The sequence below is a fragment of the Asterias rubens genome, chromosome 10 (assembly GCF_902459465.1).
Source record: "Asterias rubens chromosome 10, eAstRub1.3, whole genome shotgun sequence".
In the NCBI taxonomy this organism is placed as follows: Eukaryota; Metazoa; Echinodermata; class Asteroidea; order Forcipulatida; family Asteriidae; genus Asterias; species Asterias rubens.
Window position 1 is genome coordinate 5,246,356 of NC_047071.1, and position 26,010 is coordinate 5,272,365.

Consider the following 26,010-nt stretch of genomic DNA (forward strand, 5'->3'; position numbering starts at 1 on the left):
TCAGTGATGGCGGCAAATACACATACAATATTTCAGCAGCAGTTTTGAAACACTGCAAATATGTACTATTCCGTCGAGCACTCATGTATATTTCTCAAAAATATTTCATATCCATCCAAGAAGCAACACAAGTTATAACATTGCTGATAAGCTCACACAAGTACACCTTTCAATATATTGATACTTCCTTTCCCCCAGGCCTGGAATTTCATCTTTAAGAGGGCAAGGCTACTTTCGTTTTGAAAATGGCACTTCCATTGGAAAATCTTACATTCTATGGTAAACTTTTGAAGGGGCACAAAGGCCAAGAGCAGGGGGCACCATGGCCCCCTTCTTTGTTTCGCGAGTGGTGAAACAGCAGTGAGCACAACTGGTGAACCACACATCATGTAGAAGTAGAGGCATAATGTAGGCTGAAAACACAGTGTACCTAGTCACATACATGTAATAGACCACGCCAACTAAACATTGGCAATTTCCCAATTTGCGCAGACCGTGCAACGCTTTGATGACATCTCAAGCTGTTGTCATTGTCACATCGATTGAGCATGTGTGCTGCCACCTGCTGGAATGTGTCATGCAGTGCATCTCAAACGCTTGAACATCATTCATGTTCCTTGGTCTCTCTCAAGGTATGTTATACGTTCAGTCCTGTGCGAACCAAAGACCAACCCCTTGCCTGTCAATCCTTAATCATCGATGGGGGCTTATTTTAGATACCCCCCCCCCTCCCAGAATGTGTCAAGCTGTACATCTCTAAGGCTTGCACATCATTCATGTTTCTCGGTCTCTCTCAAGGTATGTTTCAATAAGTCCAGTGTGAAACAAAGACCAATCTCTTGCCTGTCAATCCTTAATCATCGATAGGGTATAGTTTTAGATACCCCCCCCCTCGCAGAATGTGTCAAGCTGTACATCTCAAAGGCTTGCACATCATTCATGTTTCTCGGTCTCTCTCAAGGTATGTTTCAATATGTCCAGTGTGAATCAAAGACCAATCTCTTGCCTGTCAATCCATCAGCACAGACGGGGGCTTATATTAGATATCGCCCACCCCCCCCCCCCCCCCCCACCACCTGACTACAATGTGTCATGCAGTACATCTCAAATGCTTAAACATCATTCATGTTTCTCGGTCTCTCTGAAGGTATTTTATATTCAGTCCTGTGCGAATCAAAGACCAATCCCTTGCCCGTCAATCCATCAGCATCGATGGGGGGGGGGGGGGGGGCATACAAAAAACATGTAAATGAGATGCCCACATGTATCGGGACCGATGCAAAGGTAGTATTCGCTCTACGGGTTAAGTAGAGTGAAGTATACCCTCAATTACAAGCAGTTGATGTACATGTACATGTACACTACAAGTATCTGTACGTACATGTACGTGTGATCCTACACTTGTATAAGGGTTCCTATTTCACAGTCCTCTGAGGCGATAGCAAGGGTCCTTTTCCCCTGCACCGCAAGCTCGCCTGTCAAAACAAGACAGTTCACCTTCCCAATCAGAAAGCCAACACAACGTTGGAAGACGATATCATTTGGATGTATTGCATCGTTTTTGAGTCTTGCATTTATGAATTGTAACCTTTCCAAAAGGGGATTCCAAATGGAAAGATAAGTCTATCTTTAGAGAAATAAAACAAATAAAAAAATACAAAACATCGCACTTGCTTTTAAGTTAATACAAAACAACAAACTTAGAATAATCTGTTATTTTCCCGCCTTCATTGTTATAAAGAAAAGCAACAAAAGTTTTTTTCGAGAAATTTTATAAGCTGCAGCAGCACTTAAATTGCTTATATGCAGTATCGGGACTTCTGTAGAGTAAATCTTGCACTGTACAGCTGAGGGTTTTAATAAGCTTAGGGAAGCAGATTGTTTTTTTGAATGGCACCCTCTCGCAGCTACCGTAAAGCTTGTCTCGTTGGATGCTCCATTGTACTTCAAGATGCCTGATCCTGCTCAAGTGCTCAGACAGCTTCTTATAGCATCTATCTTGAGAAAATCATTGTTGATATTTCTTTCTGAATGTTGGAAAAACATTTTGAGCAGAATAGAATAACACTACGATTTCTTTGGCATTTTGGCTTTAAAATCCACCACTTGGCAAATCTAGAGGTCTTTGGTTTACTGACTGAATACAGCTAAGCCATTATTGTACAAGCTGCCATCTTAATTCCTGGGGGGAGGCCGAACTGAAAGACATAATTTGAAAAGAAATCTTACCAAAAAATAAAACACTTGAAGAAGAAATTTTGCCGCTGAAAGGCATTGTGCCAAAACCGTGCCATTAGAAAGGATACATTGGCACAATCAGAATTTGGCAGGGTCAGAATTTGGCATAATCAGAATTTAGCACGGTCAGAATTTGGCAAGATTCTGGCTGAGTATGTTTACCAACCTCTTCTGTGGGAGCCAGGCGACATACTTCCATGACTCTGGAATGGATCAATTGGTGCCATCACACTCGTGTGAAGCGCTGAATCAGAGTTCGTTCTGTCAGAAAGAAATACAAAATATAAAAAAACATAATAGATTTTTAAAAAAATCTTTGAAGGGGCAAGTCCATGTTTTTAGTTGACTTCTCCATTTGAAAACTTTTAAGTTGGAAAGAGCTGTATGTTACTTCTAATTATTTCTTCAAGATGCTGGGCCCAATCTAAGACCAGAACACAGTTTTTTGCATGTAGCTCAAAATAGTTTCTTGACCAGAATTCTTTTTAAAGGACCAGAATTATTTTTATTGGATCAGAATTTAACTAAGAAAAAACCCCACCAAACCTACACAGTTTAACATAAATAAACTGTTTCTAAATGTATTTGAACACAAAGGGAAGATTTCTCTCATTTGTACAATGAGCGAGTATACTTTGATACTCGACTCGACAGAACTGAAAAGATACTAACACAGTGAGGTATTATTATTCAATAGAAATAACACAAGACCTGCTGGACATGTCCAGTCATGAGATTACTGGCCGAACACTGAAATCACAGGCCTCGGGCCTACAGTCAAGTGTTTATTTCAAGAACCGAAGACTGCAACTTGTCAAAATGCTTGACTGAAAGGGTCGTGATATTTTTGGCAGTTAAGCAATTAAATGGAAACAAAGATAATATATTTGAAGAAAAATAATCCTTATTTTTCACATCCTATTGATTTTGCGTGTTATTATTGTGTAAGCCATGCATACCTTACAGTTTATGCATTATAATTATCCGTAATAGATCAAGGGAGACTGTATACAACAACCAGAGAGGTATTTAGAAACAAAATTAGCCAGGGAAAAAGTTTCCATGATCGGGGAGAGTTTCAAGATTGGTTTGTTTTCAGGGAACTTTCTGCAGAATCAGTGGCTTCTGATGTCCATTACTACTTTTTGCAATTTCATTTGTAGGATTTGAAACTTTGCATGGTGGAAATACGATATAGAAAGGTTTGCGGTAACACCATGTAATGACTATCTCTAATGAGTTGGGGGTGGTTCTGAAAAGAACCGTTGGTTTCAATTTAATTTGTTTTGAATAACTGTGAGTTCCATCCTGAAAATAATGTTTTTATAAGGAGGTTGTTCCACTTTGATGCTTGTTCTCATTTGTATAAATGGGTCAAATAACTGGGCTACAGTGCACTATTTTAAGAGTAGAGCTTCCGACTATTACAGTCTCCAATCGTTATCTACGTATGTCTCTTATCAGCTACATGAATGCAAAGTGTTCTCAATATAAAAAGCAAAGGGGGAACAAGTTTGAAAATTAAGTGTAAAAAGCAAAATCTTCAAGAGTTTGGGGATTTTTGGGACGCTTGGCAGCAAACTTACCAGATTACAATGAAAATTTACCTGGTAAAACTACTGTCAATCAGTGTTCCTAAGTCTCCCATTGAGGTGGACTCCTAGTTTAATACAACAGTCCTATTTTTTCTTATCCTTTTCAATATTTTAGATTTTTGTGCAATAAGCTTGTAACAATATCAAAATTAACCATGGTGACTTATCGTCCGAAACACTTGGCGATATTTGATGTTATCGTCTTTGTTTTCAACAATTCATGCAGTGTTCTGTCCTAATAGTCATAATTTTGTTTATACAGTCATTCAATTTGTATTGTGTGTTTGCTGAAGGAAAAAGCAGACCCCATAAGCGGAAGAAAGGTGATTTTGTTTCCAGATATTTGTGATTGCCGATCTGTCAATAAGGAAACAAAGTGTCCCCCCCCTTGTTTATCCTGTGCTTATGATTTCCATGCTGGCTGAAAGTCAACAGCACTTAACCAATTTTTCACTTGGCTGTTGATTTTTACTTGTAGCACAGAACACAAATTGTCCTTAGATTGCCCGTCAAATTTCGACACGCCACCTGGGCGGGTCGCACTAATAGCCGACAACTGACGACAACTTATGAGAAAGTTGCTGTAAAAAATGCAAATAGAGCTACTGTAAATAAACCCTTTAAAATATATGTCAAAGACTCTAACTAAATTAAAAACCTAAAACCTTTTTAATAATTTTTTTTTTTATGTGTTGTTTATCGGATGTCGCTTAATAGTAGTGAGGCCGGGTATGTGCAGTGTCATCTTGCAAATAACATGATATGATATCCCATGGTCTATTGTTGTTTTTGCTAAAAATAGAAACCAGACTGTAGTTGTGTGGACTTCAGTGGCAAAGTACCCATTCTTCTATTAACTCAGATAATAAAGGAAATCAGGCTTAATAGTTTCACACTTAGAAATATCGTTGGAAGAAAAAAAAGTTTTAAAAAAGGAACCGATATTTCCGATATTTCACTATCCACACATAATTTTTGGGGGTAATATTTGATAATACCATCCATCCGCACAAGCTTATAGTGCACTAACGGCAATCAGGGTTGATCAAATTGGTCCCGACATAAGACTCGCAGATTGTATGTCCAAATTAAGCATTGCAATTATGCATACTTTTACCTAGAGCTTCAAATCTCCGGCTTCATAAATGGCTATGGCTTAAAGTTGAAAAGCAATGCCGATACGTGCATATTTAGCAGAAGCAGCCATCTGTACAATGTAGTTGCAGCCACAGGCACAAGAACATGATAGCCACACAGCCAGACTTTTCCTTAGAAAATTTACATACAAGTCCATTTGTATGTACTTGTATCGTGCCTGTCAAATCAGGTACGAGTATGTACATAATGCAAAATTATGCAAAACAGTGTCCATGTACACTTGTGTATTAATTATGAGCATGTCTGAAATCACACTTCCCTGTATCATTACTGTTCCTTAACCATACGTTATAGAAGAGCAAAACTGTGTTTGATTCACTAGAAATGCAACATGCATCTTAGATGAATCCAACCTTCCGATTTCCTTGTACAGTTTTCAGACTTTCGATGACCCCATCAGCATTTTAAATAATGAGAAGAGTACGAACTGCCAAAACTCCGGCTACAATTTTCCGCTCGGAGTCAATATGCAATGAACCATATACATTGTAGAGTGTGCGCCGAGAAGTACACAGCAAAGCTACACAGTGATTAATCTTCCCAACTGCATAATAAAATGAGCTGCAAAATACTAATTTAACATGGGCGCATTTGTTTGGTTAGACTCTCGCTCTCTCTTTATGAATGGCAATAAATCGGGAGATTAACATACTGTTACGAAACCTGCTGGAAATTGTGAAGTCCTTGATAACAACGCAGGTATAGGTCTAGTGTGTGTACGTATACATGCAGGTTCATCGCTTGTTTGCTCACGTCTATTGTCTGACTGCACTGTTCATTGAACATTATGTGTCCAATCAATGGCCATAGTGACAAACAAATTATATCATATAAAAGTATGTGATTTTTTCCACATATTTACGGGACTGACTACACAAAAATCATTACAATATTGAATTTATGTAAATCAAAATTGGGTATGCATGTGGTGACTCGTAGTGTCAAGCCACGGCCAAATTTCATATACAATGTAGAGCTGCCGCTGCCTAAAGTAGACAATTGTAAACAAAAATTGCTGTGGTGCCCGGTGCTTTTGCTGTGGTGCCCTCTGCAAAGTTCCAATACAAATTTTCCTCATAGACGTGCCCCTTAGCAGAGGAAACTTTGCTGAGCCCTCCAGGAACGAACTTCAAGGCCTGTGTATGCTAGTCCAATGTGTAATGAGTGAACCTGGGTTCAAATTCAAAGTAAGCAGGGTATAGAATTAAGAGAATAACAAGTCTATGATTTTTCAAAAAGCCTGAAAATATGTGCGTGTGTATGTCTTAGTCCGCAGGCTAACAGGGAAAAAACCTGTGTACCTGACAAGTTCATATCAGGACAGAGTATAATTGCTACTAAATGTATGTGAGCATGTGTGTTTGTTGGTCTTTAATTTTTTAGTCTACGCTTTTTCAAAATGTGCCAAAATAAATGCGTGTGTAGTATGTCTTAGTCCGCAAGCTAACAGGGGAAAACCTGTGTACACGTACCTGACAAGTTCATATCAGGATAGAGTAAACTTTGACAATTACTAAGTTACCCAGGGCTACACATTAAATGAATTCATGTCATAACGCCTAGAGCTAAGTTCAGCAATCTACAGCACATATCAGCCTTATTGCATTTGGGCTGCAGTTAATCATGCATGCTCAACTGGAAGACAAAAAAAAATGTAGAGCTATCTAATTGGAGAGTGAGTTTTGAAATTGAATATCACAGACTTGTTTTTGTGGTTGTACTTGTGAAAGAATGATTGCAGTGAAAGGTATTGCAGTATTTGCATTAGAGGATTGAGTGATATTCTTAATCCACCTGATACCATGAACAATCACATAATGTGGAGTCAAATTATTAAAGGCAGTGGACACTATTGGTAATTACTCAAAACAATTATCAGCATAAAACCTCACTTGGTAAACAAGTAATGGGGAGAGGTTGATAGTATTAAACATTGTGAGAAACGGCTCCCTCTGAAGTGACAAAGTTTTCTAGACAGAAGTAATTGTCCATGAATTTGATTTCAAGACTTCAAGTTTAGAATTTGTATTCATTTTTTTCTTCCATCGATGTCATGCAAAATGTGTAATCGGTTTTTCACTATTTTCTTGTGACCCAGATGGCCAACCGATCTCAAACTTCTACAGGTTTGTCAGTTTATGTATATGGTGGATTACATAAAGTTCTTACACTGCCATCAACTGTTTTGTTAGCAAAACCATCTCTGTAATGTTCCTTTAAAGGCAGTGGACACTATTGGTAATTGTCAAAGACTAGCCTTCACAGTTGGTGTATCTCAACATATGCATAAAATAACAAACCTGTGAAAATTTGAGCTCAATCGGTCATCAAAGTTGCGAGATAATAATGAAAGAAGAAAACGCCCTTGTCACACGAAGTTGTGTGCGTTTAGATGGTTGATTTTGAGACCTCAAGTTCTTAACTTGAGGTCTCGAAATCAAATTCGTGGAAAAGTACTTCTTTCTCCAAAACTATGGCACTTCAGAGGGAGCTGTTTCTCACAATGTTTTATATCACCAACCTCTCCCCATTACTTGTCACCAAGAAAGGTTTTATGCTAATAATTATTTTGAGTAATTACCAATAGTGTCCACTGCCTTTAAACAAACATAATAAACAGGATTGCTAAAGGATAACAAACATCACTGTTTAATTTAAGTCGGAAAGCTTACTGATGCTGAAGTTCAGACTAAAAACCAATTTTCTTCCATGAAATACATGTATTTCCCTCTGAAATGAAGAAACTGTATTATCTGAAAACCTATTTTTAAAAAGTAACAGCTGAGTTTGGGTATTAAATAATAAACAACAAGGGAAGCTGAGTTCGGCTGTTACAACCAAGGAAAAAGGGTTTCTTTTTCTCTGCAAATTGTGCAGAACTTTCCACTGTTTTCTCCTCACTCACACAAAAGACTAAAGCCCACGTTTTCAAAAGTTTGTTTCATGAAGTTAATTTGTTAACACTGTCTGCGACTACTTTGTCAGCTCTACCAATCCTTGAATACATGCACCTTTTAATATTTGCTACAGAACAACTTGTACAGACCATGTGCATGTACCTAAGTACTTTTTATTTTATCATAAGGCGGATTGTTTGGACAATGTAAATCAATGCAACTTCTAAGCCGATCAGTTCTGTATGAAAGAGGAAGCTGAGCACCATAGGGTTTTCCCCTCGCATTGTATACAGGATTGCAGTTGATCTACGATATGAAGAACCCCCATGAACAATAGTGGCAATGATGATACGGGACAGTTACACATGCAGCACACTAAGCATGGGCGACAAGAGCGACTACATATAGCGTCAAAGTCGGAACTATTGATTGCTTAGTCGGGTCATGACTTCCGTTTTTCAACTACTCGGTTAATCGTGCCGCCACGACTATTACAAAAATAGTCGCGACTACCGGCTCGATGCACCAATTGTGTTGCTCACAATCATTCACGACATACATGTAATTTACTTACGCAACACAATCAGACGTCAGTGACACAATCCCTTTCGGCATGAATTTAACTTATTGCACCTGCAGCAAACAATATGACGCAATGCATCTGGGGAATTAAAAATTAGTTGCGACTAGTGTCGAAGTTGCGACTATTTGAGGCCCCACTAGTAGATTAGTATGTTTCACTAGTTGCCCAGGCCTACAGCATGCCACTCATTGCCAATGAGGGTTTTGACCCTTGAGTGTCTCCATTTGATACAGTACAAACACGGGTACAGTTACGGGTAATTTCCACTTGCATCCAAATGATCATAATGTAACACAGGAATGACAATTCTGCATTTTTTTATAAATAAAATGAAACATTTTTCCTGGGGACGATCATAGTTGTTCTTCTTAGAATCACCACAACTCATAACACAATTTATTACATGGTGTCTTCGCAAACCTCACTTGAAAATGGTACATACATGTAATAGAAACAACCATGTAAATGTTCAACATGAGTGTCATAATGATAAGTACCTGTTATGAAGGATACAACTTTCCTGACAATTTTGTGAACAATGAGTTCTCAGTCTTGATACTTCATAAAGGGAAGCGGAGGTAAAATATTACTTCACTCAGCTTTATTGCCTTTACTTGTGAAATGGAAGAGTCCAGATTTCATCTCATTGTTTACATTCTGTATGTAACAATATACATGTGCATGTATTCAATATGCATCCAATATTTGTATTTGAACATTAGTAATGCTTGCATTAACACTCACATAATAAGGCAGATGGGTATGAAATGCACATTCCAAATACAAAAATACATTAAATTTAATGAAGTATAATGAGTAGGGTAGATGGCCTTAGCTTTCAAACCAAACCCGACCTTCTTCAGAGGCATAAAAAAGAACTCATAAATACCCCAGACAGTTTCTCTATACTCCTATTGATGGAGAGCGCGTCACATGGTGGTGTTTAAACCTTTGATAATGACCAGCTGGAGCTGTTTATAACAAGCTGGCTTCCGCGTGTCGGGCGCGCAAGATTATTACGCGGAACGCAATTCATAGCTATAGTTTAATAACAGCGCGTAATCTAAGCGCGCACGCATAATCTAAGCGCACGCGCGTACACACAACCCACGCGCAACAGACTCTTCACAAAGTTTTTGAATTTTATTTTCAAACCTCGAATTTTCAACTATCAAAGTGTCTGTAATTGTGTTTTTAAAAAAAAGCCATTGATGAATGGAAATAAAAGAGTAGTGACTCGTTCTTAAACGTCCGTTTAAAACCTTGCAGGGTTGTTGCCGTGCGCTAAAGGCCCTCGCCTTAGGCTCGGGCCTTTATCACACGGCAATTCGACCCTGCCGGCTTTAAACGGCCGTGTAAGAACTCGTCGCTACCCTTTTATTCCCTTAGTTATTAATGAAGTATTATACATTTATCTCATACAAAGAGCAGGCCTGATGTGTACTTCACAGAGGCAATGAAGGTAATTGGCTCCATGCCCCCCGGTCATTGTCTTGGTGCCCTGAAAATGCTCCAGTAGAAATAAACACTTTCCTCATTAGGGTGCCCTTTACCATGGAGAAAATGCCTTGGTGCCCTTGCCCTTTCAAAAACTAATCATACAGGCCTGACTCTACATACATGAAATCTATAAGGTTGCACACATACGGCACAATCATATTTTCCACTTTTACAAACACAGTCAAATCATGTGAAACACAATAGGGGGAGATACATTTGTACCATTCCTCGATCATTCATACATAAAACAAACACAGCATGAATTATATGTATACATGTATGAGCACAAAATGCATATTAACAGACGTGGGCGTAAAAGTATCCAATGTCTAAAAAAGACTCAAGTTGGTTGACAATATTGAGCCTGCCTGCCCCCAGCCCACTAACATAAATTACAATGACTCCAGGCTGGGGGTCAACGTCCCCTTGGGGGTATTTCTGGCAAGAGGGAAAGGTAAAAAGCAAGAGAGATGAAAAGGAGACAGTGGAGTTGTTACGTGGCGCTGCCAGTGAACTGGTCCGGAGTGAAGAAGAAACGTTTGCATATCGGTAATGAATGTGCATTATGAACATGAGTTGGGGGAACTTGAAGGGGAGCTGTAGTAAAACACAAAGCCCTAACCAGGCCTGTACATTGTACATGTTTGCTTCGTTTTTGAAAGGGCAAGGGCACCAAGGCATTTTCTCTTTGGTAAAGGGCACCCTATGAGGAAATTGTAAACTTCTACTGGAGCATTTCAAGGGCACCAAGGCAATGACCAGGGGACAGATGGAGGCAGTCGCCTTCATTGCCTCCGTAAATTATCAGGCCTGCCTAACGACAAGGGCGAAGCAGTTACGTTGCTGGGTGCTCTGCAATATCTGACCACTTTAATCAATTTTGTTTTTGCGAGGGCTGAAGAAGAAAAGCGTGCACATATCGAAATTGAATGTGCTTCATGTGCATTATGAACATGAGTTGGGGTGCTTGAAGGGGGGGGGGGGGGGGGGGTGGAGGGACTGTACAGTGTAGTAAAACACGCACCCTAACAACTTGGGCAAAACAATTAAGATGATGGGTGCTCTGTGGTGCGATCTGCAACACCTTACCACTTTAACAAAATTTGTTTTTGCAAGGGTTGAAAAGAAGAAAATCGGAAATGAATGTGCATCATGTGCATTAATATGAATATGAGTCGGGGAGCTTGGGGGCTGTAGTTCAGTATCATTGGTTTGAGTCATATTTTGAGTCACAATACATGTTCGTGGACGTTTCAGCTAATGTTCAAGTGCTGTTAAAAGTAAAGTATACCTTTGGTTTTTGGAACCATTTAATTGTTTTAGTCCTACATATGTATGTAAATGTATACAATAAAATTAATATTTCAAATGGTGGTTGAGTATTTGAGATAACACAGAAAATCCAGATCAAATATGTCCAACCAGGAATTCTATTTTATCATGTCAATAAAAGTTATCAAAAATTGCTTTTTAAGCGATGGCATAAACAGTTTATGAATATTAAATTCTTTGAAAACCATTTCCATAAAGACTCTGAACACTATTGGTATATGTCAAAGACCAGTCTTCTTACTTGGTGTATCTCAACATATGCATAAAATAACAAACCTGTGAAAATTTGAGCTAACTTGGTCGTAGAAGTTGCGAGATAACTATGAAAGAAAAAACACCCTTGTCACACGAAGTTGTGTGCTTTAAGATGCTTGATTTCGAGACCTCAAAATCTAAATCTGAGGTCTTGAAATCAAATTTGTTGAAAATTACTTTTTTCTCGAAAACAATGTCATTTCAGAGGGAGCCATTTCTCACAATGTTTTATACTACATGTATCAACCTTTCCCCATTACTCGTTACCAAGTAAGGTTTTATGCTAATAATTATTTGGAGTAATTACCAATAGTGTCCACTGCCTTTAAGCATGTAATTGAGTGCATACAATTGAACGTACATGCCAATAAAATTCACCGAAAACATTAAGCGATTTTGAAAAGACAAAAAAGATGAAGAAAAAAGAAAAAATTTGCAGTCTGCAATAAAACAGCTGCTACAAAGTAAGACATTCGCTAATCCTCGGAAAAATTCCAAATCGAAGATGATTAGATTTGTATTTCAATTTCAAATTTAAAAATAATTTGTTCAATTCTCATTCTTATTCTTTCCCCAAACAAAAGCGCACTGTCCTTTTTGACCTCATTTATAACGGTCAACCGACATTCAGAACTAGATGTGGATATAATGCAATGACTGGACATTTACAGGGAGTGACCGGTCAATAAAAGATACAGGTCACTGTCCACCCCTGTCCACCTCAATCGTCCACTACTATGATATCTTGCAGGTGTATTGCCAACTACTTTGTATGTACATAGCCTTGCTCAAGGCAGTCGCATTATTCGCTCCGAAAAGACGCCGCTGTAAACCCACCCGTATACCCTGTGCGTGGTGCGTGTGATCACACCGCATGACCCACCCGTATACACACTGTCACATCGTACGACTACTGTGCACATAAGGCCTGGGCGAATTATTCGAATATCCGGTTAATGGCGAATAGGTTTTCCTATCCGTAACCGCGAATGCCTTTTTTTTCTTAACCGGATATCCACATAGGGCGCGAATACCTATTTATAAACCAGATAGTTCTGTAATTACAACCAAGTAACCGGATATTCTTTTAATATCCGAATATCCGACAACTGATAGGAATGTTTTGTCTGAACCCTTATGAAACTTCTATTAAGACAGCATAAAACAGCATAAATTAAGTATTTAACTATGCTCACCTCCGTGAAGAGTTAAAACAGTGACATTTCTGACGTAATTTGTTCAAAGATTACGAAAGTTTTCCTTCACACGGAGAGTCAATCACGATCAAAAGAAAAAGCAAATCGCCATCTTTAAATTAGATCCGTTTATTTTTATGAATGAACCGAGTGACTGTCTAAAACTAATATCAATCCGCCCATACGATCTCATTCACAAACGAACAGCGTCCTCTAGCGGCAAAAAAAATATATATTTAATATATATATATATATATATATATTTATTTTTAATAGCGCCCTCTAGCGGCGAAAAAAACTATTCAAATATCCGGTTAATTTCGGATAGTTGGCCAGCGGTATCCGAATATCAAAATTTCACTATTCGCCCAGCACTAGTGCACATAAGTCATCCGCACTCGTACCACTCACCGCATGCGGAGGCCGTCAGGCCGACAGCCTTGTCGGGTCTGTAACTTCCGGGTTTAATGTGTTGTATTGAAAAATTTTCACAAGTGGAAAAAAGGGGGGGGGGGGGGCTCTCAGATATGCTAGTATGCAGCCCATGAATATGTATATCTTTCGTCAGACCTATCAGACAACACAGGATGTGAGGCAAATAAATGTATAATTAATTTTGACGTCCAATCACGCACTTCCCTTTTCACGACCTTTGGACCCTATCATGCGTCCGTAGTGGTGGTGTGTGATGTAAACATGTCTCGTCTTTCGCGGGCATTATGGTAATGAGCTGACCATGGGAACTCTTCGCTTATTATAGTAATGAGGTCAGTGGCTTCAACACAGACCCTACAAGGTTGTCGGCCTGACGGCCTCCGCATGCGGATAGTGTACGGGGGCATCGTGTCATGCGATGTTACGCACAGTGAATACGGGTGGGGTTTTATACAGCGGCGGTCTTTTTTCGGAGTGAATAATTCGACTGCCTTGAGCAAGGCTATATGGTATGTACATCGCAGCGATTCCTCCAGATTATGAGTTGCATGGACTGCTGCAAGTTCAATATCAGACGTTCTGGGCGCACATTTTGGAGAGACACGGTCGAAGCACGCTGATGAAACAAATTCTTCAGAATGTTTTGTAAAAGCGCTACTGTAAGATCTGAAGCATTCTATATGTTCTAGGCCTATATAGTATTCTCTTGATAAAAACTTAAAATAATGAAGAAAAAAAACTATAAATTTTGCGTTTTGGCTGAAATGTGCGTGTATGGACACACAAATCCCCCCCCCCTCTCTTCCATCTGTGGTATTTTGTGCCTCAATCCCTGCCGTCGATTTCACAAAACTCTTCCTAACTTAAGACTACATGTAATCTTAGGACTTTGGACGAGTCACAACCCTGCACTGTAGCATGCAGACCTTAAGATTAATCCTAAGTTAGGTCGAGTTACTCGTCCTAACTCGAGATAAGACGGGTCCTAACTCTTTGTGAAATCGACCCCTGGAGACCTAACCATTTAAAAGTGTTTTCATTTAATTTTTCTATTTAATTTCTGTTTTCATTTAATTTTTCTATTTCATAAATCTCCTTCGAGAAAGACTCTGCTAGGGTCGAAACGTCAGGCCGTTAACTATTTTTTCTATTATTTCATAAATCCTTACATTGAGTGGCTTTTAGCATCCATTGTTTATTATTTGCATAAATACCTAAATGTGTAACATTTAAAAGTATAAAAGGGCCTTCTATGTGTCTATTGGTGTGTACACTTCAATTTTTCACCATGGCAATGTTTTTGTACTGCAATACAGCCCGTCTTACTATGAAATTGGAATGTACTGCAAAGTGTGCAATAAATCAAATACACAACACGTAAACGCATACAGTATCCATACTTCCACTGATCCGTAAAAACCCATCAACTCCATGGTAACATGAATGTAAACTAATGACCCTACCCCACCCCATGCTCCAACCCAACCTTCCAGCTTGATAATGTTCTTAGATTAAAAAACATGAGTTCTTGTATACATCCTATACGTAACATGTACGCAGCTTCCGCTATTCATGAAACAATAACATGATAGTACATTTCTCTAAAGGCAGAAAGACACTGGACACTAATGGTAATTACTCAAAATAAGCAATGGAGAGCTGTTGAAAGTATAATAGCATTGTGAGAAGCAGCTACCTATGAAGTACATGTAACATAATTTTTGAGAAAGAGGTGATTTCTCACTCAAATATTAAAAGACTTCAGGCCTGAAGCCTTTTACCAAATCTACATGTATACCTTCCAAGAGTGATTACCCAATGTCTACATGTACCTTCCCTTTAAGAGTGATTTTTCAAATGTCTACCTTCCCTTTAAACGTACACTCTAAGGATGGCAGTCAGGATGAGAGGGTAGTGTTAAGTGTGTCTTCCGTAGCAGTCTCTCCTCCACACTCTACCCTAGACCTCTCTCTCTCTCTGCTCCGATTCAACATTCTACGGCTGAATATTGATGCCCCTGCATTATTATTCACTGCTTTTAAATTCAACACAAATTTTCTCCCAATTGTTTATTTTACATTGGCTGCATGCATGTACTTTTACGTCAGATCCCTGGTGTTGTGCTAACAATACAATAGCTTCATTAGAATGTCCTGTATGTCAATTTGTACGTAAAATTCATGAATGTCTTTCTAATGATTGTGAAAAGAGATAGACACACATTAGCACATTGCAGTGTTTTGAAATGTGTAAAGTATGCTTTCAAATAGGTAGTTTGTTATTTCATTTACTTGTTTATTTTGGGGTGGGCAATTAGTAGTTGTGATAATTAGTATTTGTGATAAGTTTTAAAGACAATTATTTTGCCCGAGTTATTTTAAAATAATAATGATAATATAATAAAATATTCAATAATAAATTGTGTCTGTTTTGGTTTAAAAAAATAAATAACTGCTATGAACATTTTTGTCTGAAATGGATTCAAATTTTGAAAGCTGAAAACCAGTGGTGCCCAAATCCTTATCATCTCTAAGCGAGAATTGCTTTGTACATTCGCATTCACCGATCCAGTTAGGTATACATGTGAACATTTACCATGTACCTCCATGCATGTACACATCCAACAGACATTTATATGATGATGTTATGTGCATAATCAACTCGGCCATGATACACACTAGCAATCCAATCCATGATGAACCATACTGAAACGCCACAGACAAAATTCACACTGAAATTACATTCATCACTTAAAGTGAAGTCCAATAACTACACACAAATTGAAAACAATGCATGACACAGTTGCCTCCTCACCGGTCAGTCTATGGCTTTGTTGCATGAATTTATAACTTGTAAACCTTCTTTTACAATGGCCGTTGTTTGGTATTGTTGCGTCAAGCATGTGAACTACATACATTATTTGAGATTTCCTTAAATTGGTTTGAAATGATAAATTATTCAGTGGATACAGTTTAAAATGCAGACAAGAGCAAAAATCTACATTATATCAAACATGACTCAAGCCTTGAGCTGCTGATAGCCAGAAAATAATACGCAGTTTGATTTTGTTACAAAGCAAAAATTAGCAGGCAAAACAACAAGTACCATAACAAACGATTATTGGATGCTGCATGTGGGTGCATTGTGGCAGCATATAATCACATGGTGAGATCCGGACTTAAACTCAATTCACGAGGCGAAGCCGAGTAAAATGGAAAAGCAAGATTTCTTTTAATGATTATATTCTGAGACAACGCATAAATGAAATATATTATAAATTCAATAGTTGTTTTATACATCTCACACATAGAGCCTCTGTCATTTGACATTTGTTCTCAGAAAACACAAAATAGACACAGAAACCCATCCACCCCCACACAATAATATAAATAACGTGGATGACTCCATGTAATGTATGTCATCATCATTGTCTGCTGTGACACAACTTTGTCTCGCTTGGACAAACAGAGAAGAAAAAAACAACCCTGTAAAGTAAGTATTGTTTGCATGGTGTGGAGAGATAAGAAGAAACTATAAATAAATAGTCAACTTGCGGGTACAACCATGTGTAAATCTCTTAGGGTGAGTGTTGGCTCTGAAAAGAGCCGGTTGGGTCTCGAGGTTTCAAACAGTATCCTCTGCTCATCTTCCTGAAGACGAGCAGAGTACACTGTTCGAAAGCCAACACTCACCCTAAGAGATTTACACATGGTTGTACCCGCAAGTTTACTATTTATTTATAGTGTCTTCTTAACCCTGTAAAGCGTCCAATAATTATCACTATTTGACAAGCCTATCCAATATATGATTATGGAGCATCTCGGCAGTCAATACAAGGCAAAATAATGGATGACACATGTTTAACCAATCAAATGACAAGGATCTGTGTAATTTTGGCTGGTACACGGAATGCTTTTTGAATGCAGCTCTAGGCCTAAAAAATGGCCCTGGTTAAAAGTTCTACTCCTCACCCCAAAATAAAACAAATTGCTTGATGTTTACATCTAGGCATTGCTGCAGAGCCTCAATTAAACCCTATGTACATCCCCAGCTATATCTTCTTTCCCCCTAGAAATGCCATTTAAACCCCCTCCAATTTCCTGAAATTCTCCTCAGGAGAAAACAACAACTATTAAGCCGACAAGACAGCCATCAAAAGCGCTGATCTTTCTCACCGTTCTGAAAATTTATGCACTCGGGAAAACAAAACCTTGTTTTTCTGTTATTCTGTAATCTGTACTTGAACGCGATATTATGAATATTGCCGGACATCCGCCCAAAAATATTCCATGCCTCACATTATAAAAACTGTCCCCATGTCTCTCTCCGTAATCTTGCACCGAGGCCCCTAGACTGAAAGGATGTGATAAATTATTCAGCGTCTTTATTATCCTTGGCGTTTTTCTTGGCCCGTCAGTGCTGTTAGCATTCGGGGCACCGTTATTCAGGCGGCGGGTTCCTGTCTAATACAAGGCGAGGGGAGCCACATCCACAAAGGGACTTCCTCATCAAATTGGATCATTCATTTTTAAAGTCGACCGACCGGATCTTGGCAAAATATTGCTTCGGCAAGAACTTTTTATTTTGTCTCTCTCTCTGTCGATGCTGGCTGGCTCGAGGGAGACACTTGGATGAGAACTGGGATTATTTTTCGGACGAATAGCTACATGTAGCAGCTTCTCGGCGAGAAAAAAAATAAAAATCTATGATGATAACGTCAAAGACAACACAAACAAATTATAAATTAGTTTTGCTGGTTACGCATTACCGTTTCGAGCAATTGAGAAATTGATAAGATTGCATGATTTATAGTTGAACATTATGCACATAATGTATTTCTAAAACACAAATTCTCTGATAAGAATAAACAATAAATAAATAATAAACTCGCAGGTACAATCACGTAATAATTCTTGTTTGTGGGAGTGTTGGCTATGAAAAGAGCTGGTTTGGTCTGAACATTTCAAATAGTTTTTTTCTGCTCATCTTCAAACATCACTTTTTAAACAAATTCTCTGCTTGATGTAGGAAATATCGCAAAACTAAGTGTGCATAATTAATTTGTCCCTTTTACTGCAGATCACCATCCCATACTGCATACACAGAGAGAGTATTGTTCACAATTTGTACACAAAGTAATTAAGTAAATCTTCCTATAATACAACATCCGTACTCTACTCAGCATTTTGATTTGTCAAATTTAAATATGTTTCTAAAACGCAAATTGTCTGCTTCACCTAAGGTATTAGAAACTAACCTAAGTGTACATAATACATTTTTCCCTTGAACTATCCACACTGCATGATACACAGAGAGCTGTATTTCTGGTGTACGCCATTTGTTAACGTAGTACATGTTTCTACATACATGTACTACACAGCATCCGTAGTCTACGGATTATGATTGATCAAATTTTAAAATATTTTGTAAACCGCAAATTGTCTGCTTCACGTACGGTAGGGCCTATTAAAAACTAACCTAAATAAATGTACATAATTATTTTTTCCCTTGAACTATCCACACCGCATGATACACAGAGAGCTGTATTTCTGATGTACGCCATTTGTAAACAGGGTAAATGTGATCTACATACTACACAGCATCCGTTGTCTATGGATTATAATGATTGATCAAATTTTAAAATATTTCTAAAATGCAAACTGTCTGCTTCACGTACGATATTAGAAACTAACCTAAATGTACATAATTATTGTTTCCCTTCAACTGCAGATCGCCATCCCACACTGCATAACACACAGAGTCTTAATGTACGTATGTACGCCATTTGTACGTAGTAACTAAATGTTCCTCCGTACATGTACTACACAGCATCTGAAGTCTACTGAGTTATAATGATTAATACAATTTTAAAAACATTTCTAAAACACAATTTGTCTGTTTCAGGTACGATATATCGCAAACTAACCTACTGTGTACATAATTAATTTTCCCTTGGACCATCCCCACTGCAACGATACTACAGAGTATTTCCCAATGTACGCCATTTGTACACGGAGTAAATGTTCCTACATGCTACACAGCATCCGCAGTCTACTGAGCATAATGATTGACAAAATTGTCTCCAGTCATACATAATGCATGACCTGTTCCTAGATCCTCTCCACGGATCTTTCATATGGAGTACCCATAGAGTGTCTACGTTATGATAAAGCACTTGCTGGGGGTGGGGAGAGGGGGAAAAATAAGTAAATAAATAGCAGGCCATAATTATGAAAGTGCAACTCCTGTCGGTGATTAATTTACTATTTGGATCATTCACTGATAGTGATAGAAAGTGGCAGCTCAAAACAGTGGCTGGTTTTCACGCTCAGCTCGGTAGTTGTTTAAAAGAACAACAAATTGCATTCAAGTAGCCGCAGTGCAAGGGTTTTACACTATGCAGTAGTTCTCTACAGGTTTATAAAAAAAATGTTGTTTTTTTTACATAAAATTTTTCAACCTGTATGGAATAATGGGAGGACAACTAGTAAAATCATGTGGGATTTGCGGCAGTGCATGGTGAGGTATCAATGTATGTTTGGTTTGCGGTGATACCATTAATTTTTGTGTTTTATCTACTTGCTAAAGTACATATGTAGATTGTTCTTTTGAGAACTTGACTTGCTTCATTTCTACTGCTGCTGAGTAGATTTTTATTTTTATTTGGAAGACTTCTCATTTCTAAAAAGAAATGTTGCACTGATAAAAAATCAAATCCTCAGAAATGTTAATCCTGAACAGCTTTCTTGAAGGCATTTGATTTCAGATCCTTACTCACAATCACATGCAATCCTGAATATTTGAATATCACGGTCAATATGGTATTTTTTGTGGGTAGGTAGGAAATGTAAATGAATAATAAATCAAAAAAGTAATATTGTTAAAAAGACCATCAAGTCAGTGCATTGTGCTGCATGTGCATTAGGCTTGTATGGAAAAAACAACTGTCGTGACACACGATGTCGTTCGGGTCTGCAAATGTCCTCCGCCGTTTCCTTGGCGAGTAGCTGTTTACATTGGGGCTCCAGGACGCCGATGAAGTGTCAAGATCACCTGGCCTCTAATCTTTGTTAAGTTTCTGCATTTATAATTAGCCCCGCATCGCCCACAATTATCCAATTAATGGGTTATTTGGATTGAGCTCAAAATAAACATGACGCAGAGAGACTCGATGAGCTGTTTTCAAGCTGGACCTGCCAGGTCCTTGGGATGAACAATATTTTGCATTATGCAGATTTTTTTATGGATGGAAATATTACTACACCAGGGTCCAATTTCATAGAGCTGCTAATGTAGAAAATATTGCCTGACATTTTTCTGCTTAGCAGAAACGGGCAGGATACCATTCAAAAATTGTACACGCGACATGGTGTTTTGGCTGACAAGGTTGTTCTGATAAGCATGCTTTTGTTAAACTTTGCTTCTGGATCGGTCGAGTTGGTATTTGGAAAGCGTTTGTAACCGTTTGTTATAAAATGCATAAATGATTAGAAAGATATTTTAAAAGCAGAATATAATGATCCACACAAGTATCACTCGAAATTGCGTGGTTTTGCTTTTACCTCATCGACTAACAAGGTCGACCATTTATGGGAGTCAATTTTTGACCCCAATAAATGGCCGACCGTGTTAGTTTGCAAAGTAAAAGGAAAACCACGCAATTTCGAGGCAAATTTGTGTGGATCTTTGTATTCTACTTTTAAATCATCTTTCTAACCATGCATTTTATAACAAACGGTTACAAACGCTCTTCAAAGACCAACTCGACTGATCCAAGGCAACGTGTTCCTTTAAGTATGAAATTGGGACCAGGCTAGGGGTTAGAATCATTGCTGACAAAAAATGTCTGAAACTAGGATTCAAATTGTAGGAAATCTGTTTAAATGAAAGCATTTCTACCTGTTGATAACCCCTTGGGATTTCGATTTCAATTTTAAAGAGCTTTTAGGAAGAGTATTCTCCTAAGCGTTATTAGAGCAGAGTAACAGAGCCACAGTTCTTTACACGAAAGAAATGTCTCATCCCTGCACACCGAGCTGGATGCTCTTCATGTACAAATGTAGGTGACCTTTGACTTTTTGACCCCTGGATACACACTTCATATAGAGCTCCATGGGTCGACTCATCTAAACGACACCATTCATCTTTCTAGCCAGAGGGGCATTGGGACACCTTATTCAAAATGTTGCTGATGGTTGCTTTTCAGGCCTGATACCAAATCAATGAAGCCAGTTGCCTCTATGCCACAGGGCCCAGTAAAGAGCTGCCTTTACAAGCAGAATTTATTGCTTAAAACTTTCTGCTAAGCAGAAATGAGCAAGATACAGTCACAGATTGTACTTGTGACATGGTAGTTTGGCTCGTAACCTTATTCTGCTGAGTGTAATTTGTTTATGCTTAGCTACTGTTTGTGTTTTTAACATCTCTATGAAATTGATGGTCATTGCCTTATTGCTCCTTGATGCATGAAGAGGTGCCATTAAGGAAAACCCAACCTTGCCCTTCCAAGACTGAAGCTTTGAAGGGAAGGCAATACAAACTGAATTGGCTAGGTACGCAGCTTTCCATAGTATATAAGGCAATTCCAGAGAGTAATTCCCTTGTACATGTACATGTATAGCATAGCAATAGCAAATTGCTTTTCAGAAAGGCTTACTGGCTGATGAAGAATCATCACTACTCAATAATGATCATTCAGCTAAACAAAAATACTGGATGACCTTGATCCATGTAATTCGAAGTACATCTCATACAGTTTTTGAAAGGGCCAAGGGCACCAACGCATTTTCTCCTTAAGGGCACCCTATGAGGAAATTGTAAATTTCTGCTGGGGCATTTTGAGGGCACAAAGGCAATTATCAAATGGCATGGAGACATACGCCTTCATTGGCCCTCAGGCCTGGTACTGTCTTGTCTACAATTTACTTGTTGGATCGGTATACATGAACATGTCAAATGCAAATGTCAAGAAAATTTGTCTCAAGAATTGTAGTGTGATCATGAATATTATTAAACATTTACTTCTCCATAGAAAAACATAAAATGCATACACTGTTTGAATGTAATCCTTCAATTTACAACCACATCCGGCAACTGTGCTGCACATAAATGTACATGACACACAAGAAAAATTGTTGTATAAAGTGTAGTACATCTCTCTAGCGTGATCGAGTCTCTAACTTGCAGTCTTTTAAAGTTTAGTTTAATATGCTCTTTACAGATTTAAGGCAGAAAATGTGTATAATTTCATTTTCTCACCCATAAAAAAAAATTACACTGATTTGAGCATAACCCATCCCTTGTTCGCTGTATAAAAAAAAAAAAAAAAAAAAAAAAAAAAAAAAAAAATTATGAAAAAATCGCAGTGCACAGCTTTCCCCTTGGGCGCATAATAGATCAAGATGACCTTATTTTATCACAACCCTTTGTGAACATTACTGAGGTGTACAGTAATGGGGCGTGTAAACCTGGCAAAGTCCTTGTTGTGTATTAATACTTTGACTGATTCAGTTAAAGGATTCATAATGTTCAGCGTTGTCACGGTGAACAATGAGCGTCCATTGTTCACCATAAATGAAGACAGAATCACAGCGCAAGATGACCTTTTGGATATTGACGAGTTAAAGTATATGCACTTTGTATTCGTCGACTGGTACTTTGACAAGCGCCTTGTGCAATGATAATATTTTTGTTGTTTTAAATAGATTCACTTTCCTTGAATTTGAAGAATTTTTTTTTCCCTATCTTTGTTGGATTTGAAACTTTGTTGGCTAACCCATATCTAGTAAGGTTTGTGGTAACACCATGTAGAAATTAATCTCTAAATGAGTTGGGCTGGTTCTGGAAAGAACCTTTGGTTTTAACTCAACGTTTTGATCAGTATGCTCTGATCGTCTTCAGGAGAAAAGCTATGTTGAAGGACTTGTGTCACATTGGTGACTGCCTTCCACACTTGATGTGACCCAACGTACACATAAAATAACAAACCTGTGAAAGTGTCAGCCAAATCGGTCTATGGAGTCACAAGAAAAAAGTGGGAAAAATCTTAAATGTTTTCATATTTTTGTCTCAAGACAAAAACTAATATTTTTTTCTTCTAATTTCTTGAAAAAAAAAAAAAATTCTGAGAACAAGTATTTCAAAGGGGGTTTCCCACCACGACCAAATTCAACAAATATAATTTACAAAATTGACCACATTACAGTGTACAAATAATCAATAACTTAAACCGCTCCGAAATAAATTGTAAATTTTTAAGGAAAAACTGAAGTAAATGAAAAAGCATAAGTTGACTTACCTTCTCCAACTTGTATCACTTGGCGGTGACAGATAAGGTGTCTGGTATGGTGCTGTGTCGTATGATGGGAATTAAGGAATTAATTGAAGTGTAACAATCAAAACTCGAAGGAAACAAAATTCATTGTTATTAATTCATTATATAAAACCTAACTCACAGTGCAGGCTTTGAATTTACCCATGGTACCTACGACAGATTTTGTAGTGCCCTGTGCTTTTGCCAAGGCGCCCTTTGGAAAAAATCAACTAAAACTTTACATTTCCATCATAGAGGTGCCCGTGATTGCCCCTTCAAGAGCGAAGTTCAAGGCCTGCAATGTATAGCGCTCAATAAGTTTGTGGTAAAAATTGAAGGGGCACCAAGGCCAGGAGCAGGGCAACAGAGGTCGTGGTCTTCAGGTAATTCCAGACCATTCTCAGACATTTGTTAAAGGCAGTGGACACTATTGGTAATTGTCAAAATCCAGTCTTCTCACTTGGTGTATCTCAACATGACCATAAAATAACAAACCTGTGAAAATTTTAGCTCGACTGGTTGTTGGAGTTGCGAGATAACTATGAAAGAAAAAAACATCCTTGTCACACGAAGTTGTGTACTTTCAGATGCTGATTTCGAGACCTCAAGTTCTAAACTTGAGGTCTCAAAATCAAATTCGCGGAAAATTACTTCTTTCTTGAAAACTACATCACTTCAGAGGGAGCCGTTTCTCACAAGGTTTTATACTATCAACCTCTCTACTAGTTACCAATTAAGGTTGTATGCTAATAATTATTTTGAGTAATTACCGATAGTGTCCACTGCCTTTAAACCACACATTGAATAATAAATTAAGTAAAATAACAAAGAAATAAATTGTCAATGTTAAAACAAAATGACATTTGTTTGAACATGGCTTAAATTAATGATATAAACAATTTCTTATTGGAATGCTTTTAGAAAAAACTATTTATTAATTATTTTTTTTAAGAAAAAACAGACGAAAAAATAGAAGCAACAATCCTATAATTCCAAATCAGAAAATATCAGTACAAACATAGAGTTTAATGTCAACTTAGTTTTGTGCAAGTTGCGGGCATCGTACATGTACTGCAAAGCAAAATTTACAGGCGGCTATAAATAGCATCCCCAAAATAAATTCATCCATCAATTGTTCAGTGTTGCTATGCTACATTGTAGTCATTGAGGGGTTCTGATAAACTGCATGACACTAATCACAATGAATTTGCCCTAATGAAAATAGGTCGACTGTGACAATACAATGGTTCAGGTTATTTACTCGCAGAAAATATCTTAAAGGAGCTTCAGAAATCATGACTCCCAATTTCGCAAGAATAATTTAGATCTACTGGAGAGTTATTGATGCAGTCTGTCAGCAACCATCGTTTCGAAAGCACAATGCATTTTTATGAATACGCATTTTTATGAATACGCATAGCATCACAAAAGAAATGACCCTTCAAATACAATTTATTCTTTTTAATTTTAGTTTATGTTTGCGTAGCAAGAAAAGTAAAATTTAGTCATTGTGTGCAATTATGCATGTATTTTTCATAATGTAGTCTGTACATATTTCAGGCCTGGAGTTTCATCTTTGAGAGGGCAAGGTCTTTTTTATTTTGCAAAGAGCACTTCCATTGGAAAACTCTTAAAGGCAGTGGACACTAATGGTAATTACTCAAAATAATTATAATCATAAAACCTTTCTTGATTACGAGTAATGGGGAGAGGAGAAACGGCTCCCTCTGAAGTGACGTAGTTTAACAAAAAAAAGTAATTTTCCACGAATTTGATTTTGAGACCTCAGATTTAGGATTTGAGGTCTTGAAATCAAGCATGTGAAAGCACACGAATTCATGTGACCATGGTGCGACAAGGGTCTTTTTTTCTTTTCTTAATATTTCGTAACTTTGACGACCGATTGAGGTCAAATTTTCACAGGTTTGTTATTTTATGCCTATGTTGAGATACACCAACTGTGAGGACTAGTCTTTGACAATTACCAATTGTCCGGTGTCTTTAAAGTCTAAATGAAGCTTCTGAGGGGGCACCAAGGCTAAAACAAGAGCAACAGAGGCCATGGCCTTCGTGTAATTCCAGGCATGATGCATTATTATTTTATGCATTATGTATATTGGGATACACCAAGTGAGAATACTGGTCTTTGACAATTACCAAAGGTGTCCAGTGCCTTTAAACGCATTGATTATGTGCATTGTTTTTATCCAGAAGTTATAATTTTATCTTTTTGGCATGTTTTGACTTTGATTTATCAGTTTTCTGTTTCCATTTCACCAGTGGTTTATTATTGTTGTAGGTGTCACAAGATTTGTTAGGTATAATTTTGTTGTGTCTTGTGCTGTTATATGTTACCGGTAACATTTGTCGAAAACTTGGCCGAATAAATAAAAATAATAATTTTTAGATCTGTTCTAGAGCAAATCAAAAGAACGTGTGAAACTTCATCCCCACGTGGTGCACTTCGGTCTAACTGCATAAAAACACTACTGAGACCGTACATTGAACC

General features: G+C 37.9%; 1 protein-coding gene across 2 annotated transcripts in view; it reads right to left on the bottom strand.

Annotated features, from left to right (window-relative positions):
- The window catches only part of LOC117295725 (CREB-regulated transcription coactivator 1-like), a 60,287-nt gene that overhangs the window by 14,327 nt on the left and 19,950 nt on the right, over nt 1-26,010 (bottom strand). For both annotated transcript variants that reach the window (XM_033778445.1, XM_033778443.1), the window contains exons 4-5: nt 23,487-23,545; nt 2,405-2,499 (exon numbers count right to left, since the gene is read on the bottom strand). In XM_033778445.1, the coding sequence (XP_033634336.1) occupies nt 2,405-2,499; nt 23,487-23,545 (154 nt within the window). The remainder of the gene's footprint in view (nt 1-2,404; nt 2,500-23,486; nt 23,546-26,010) is intronic.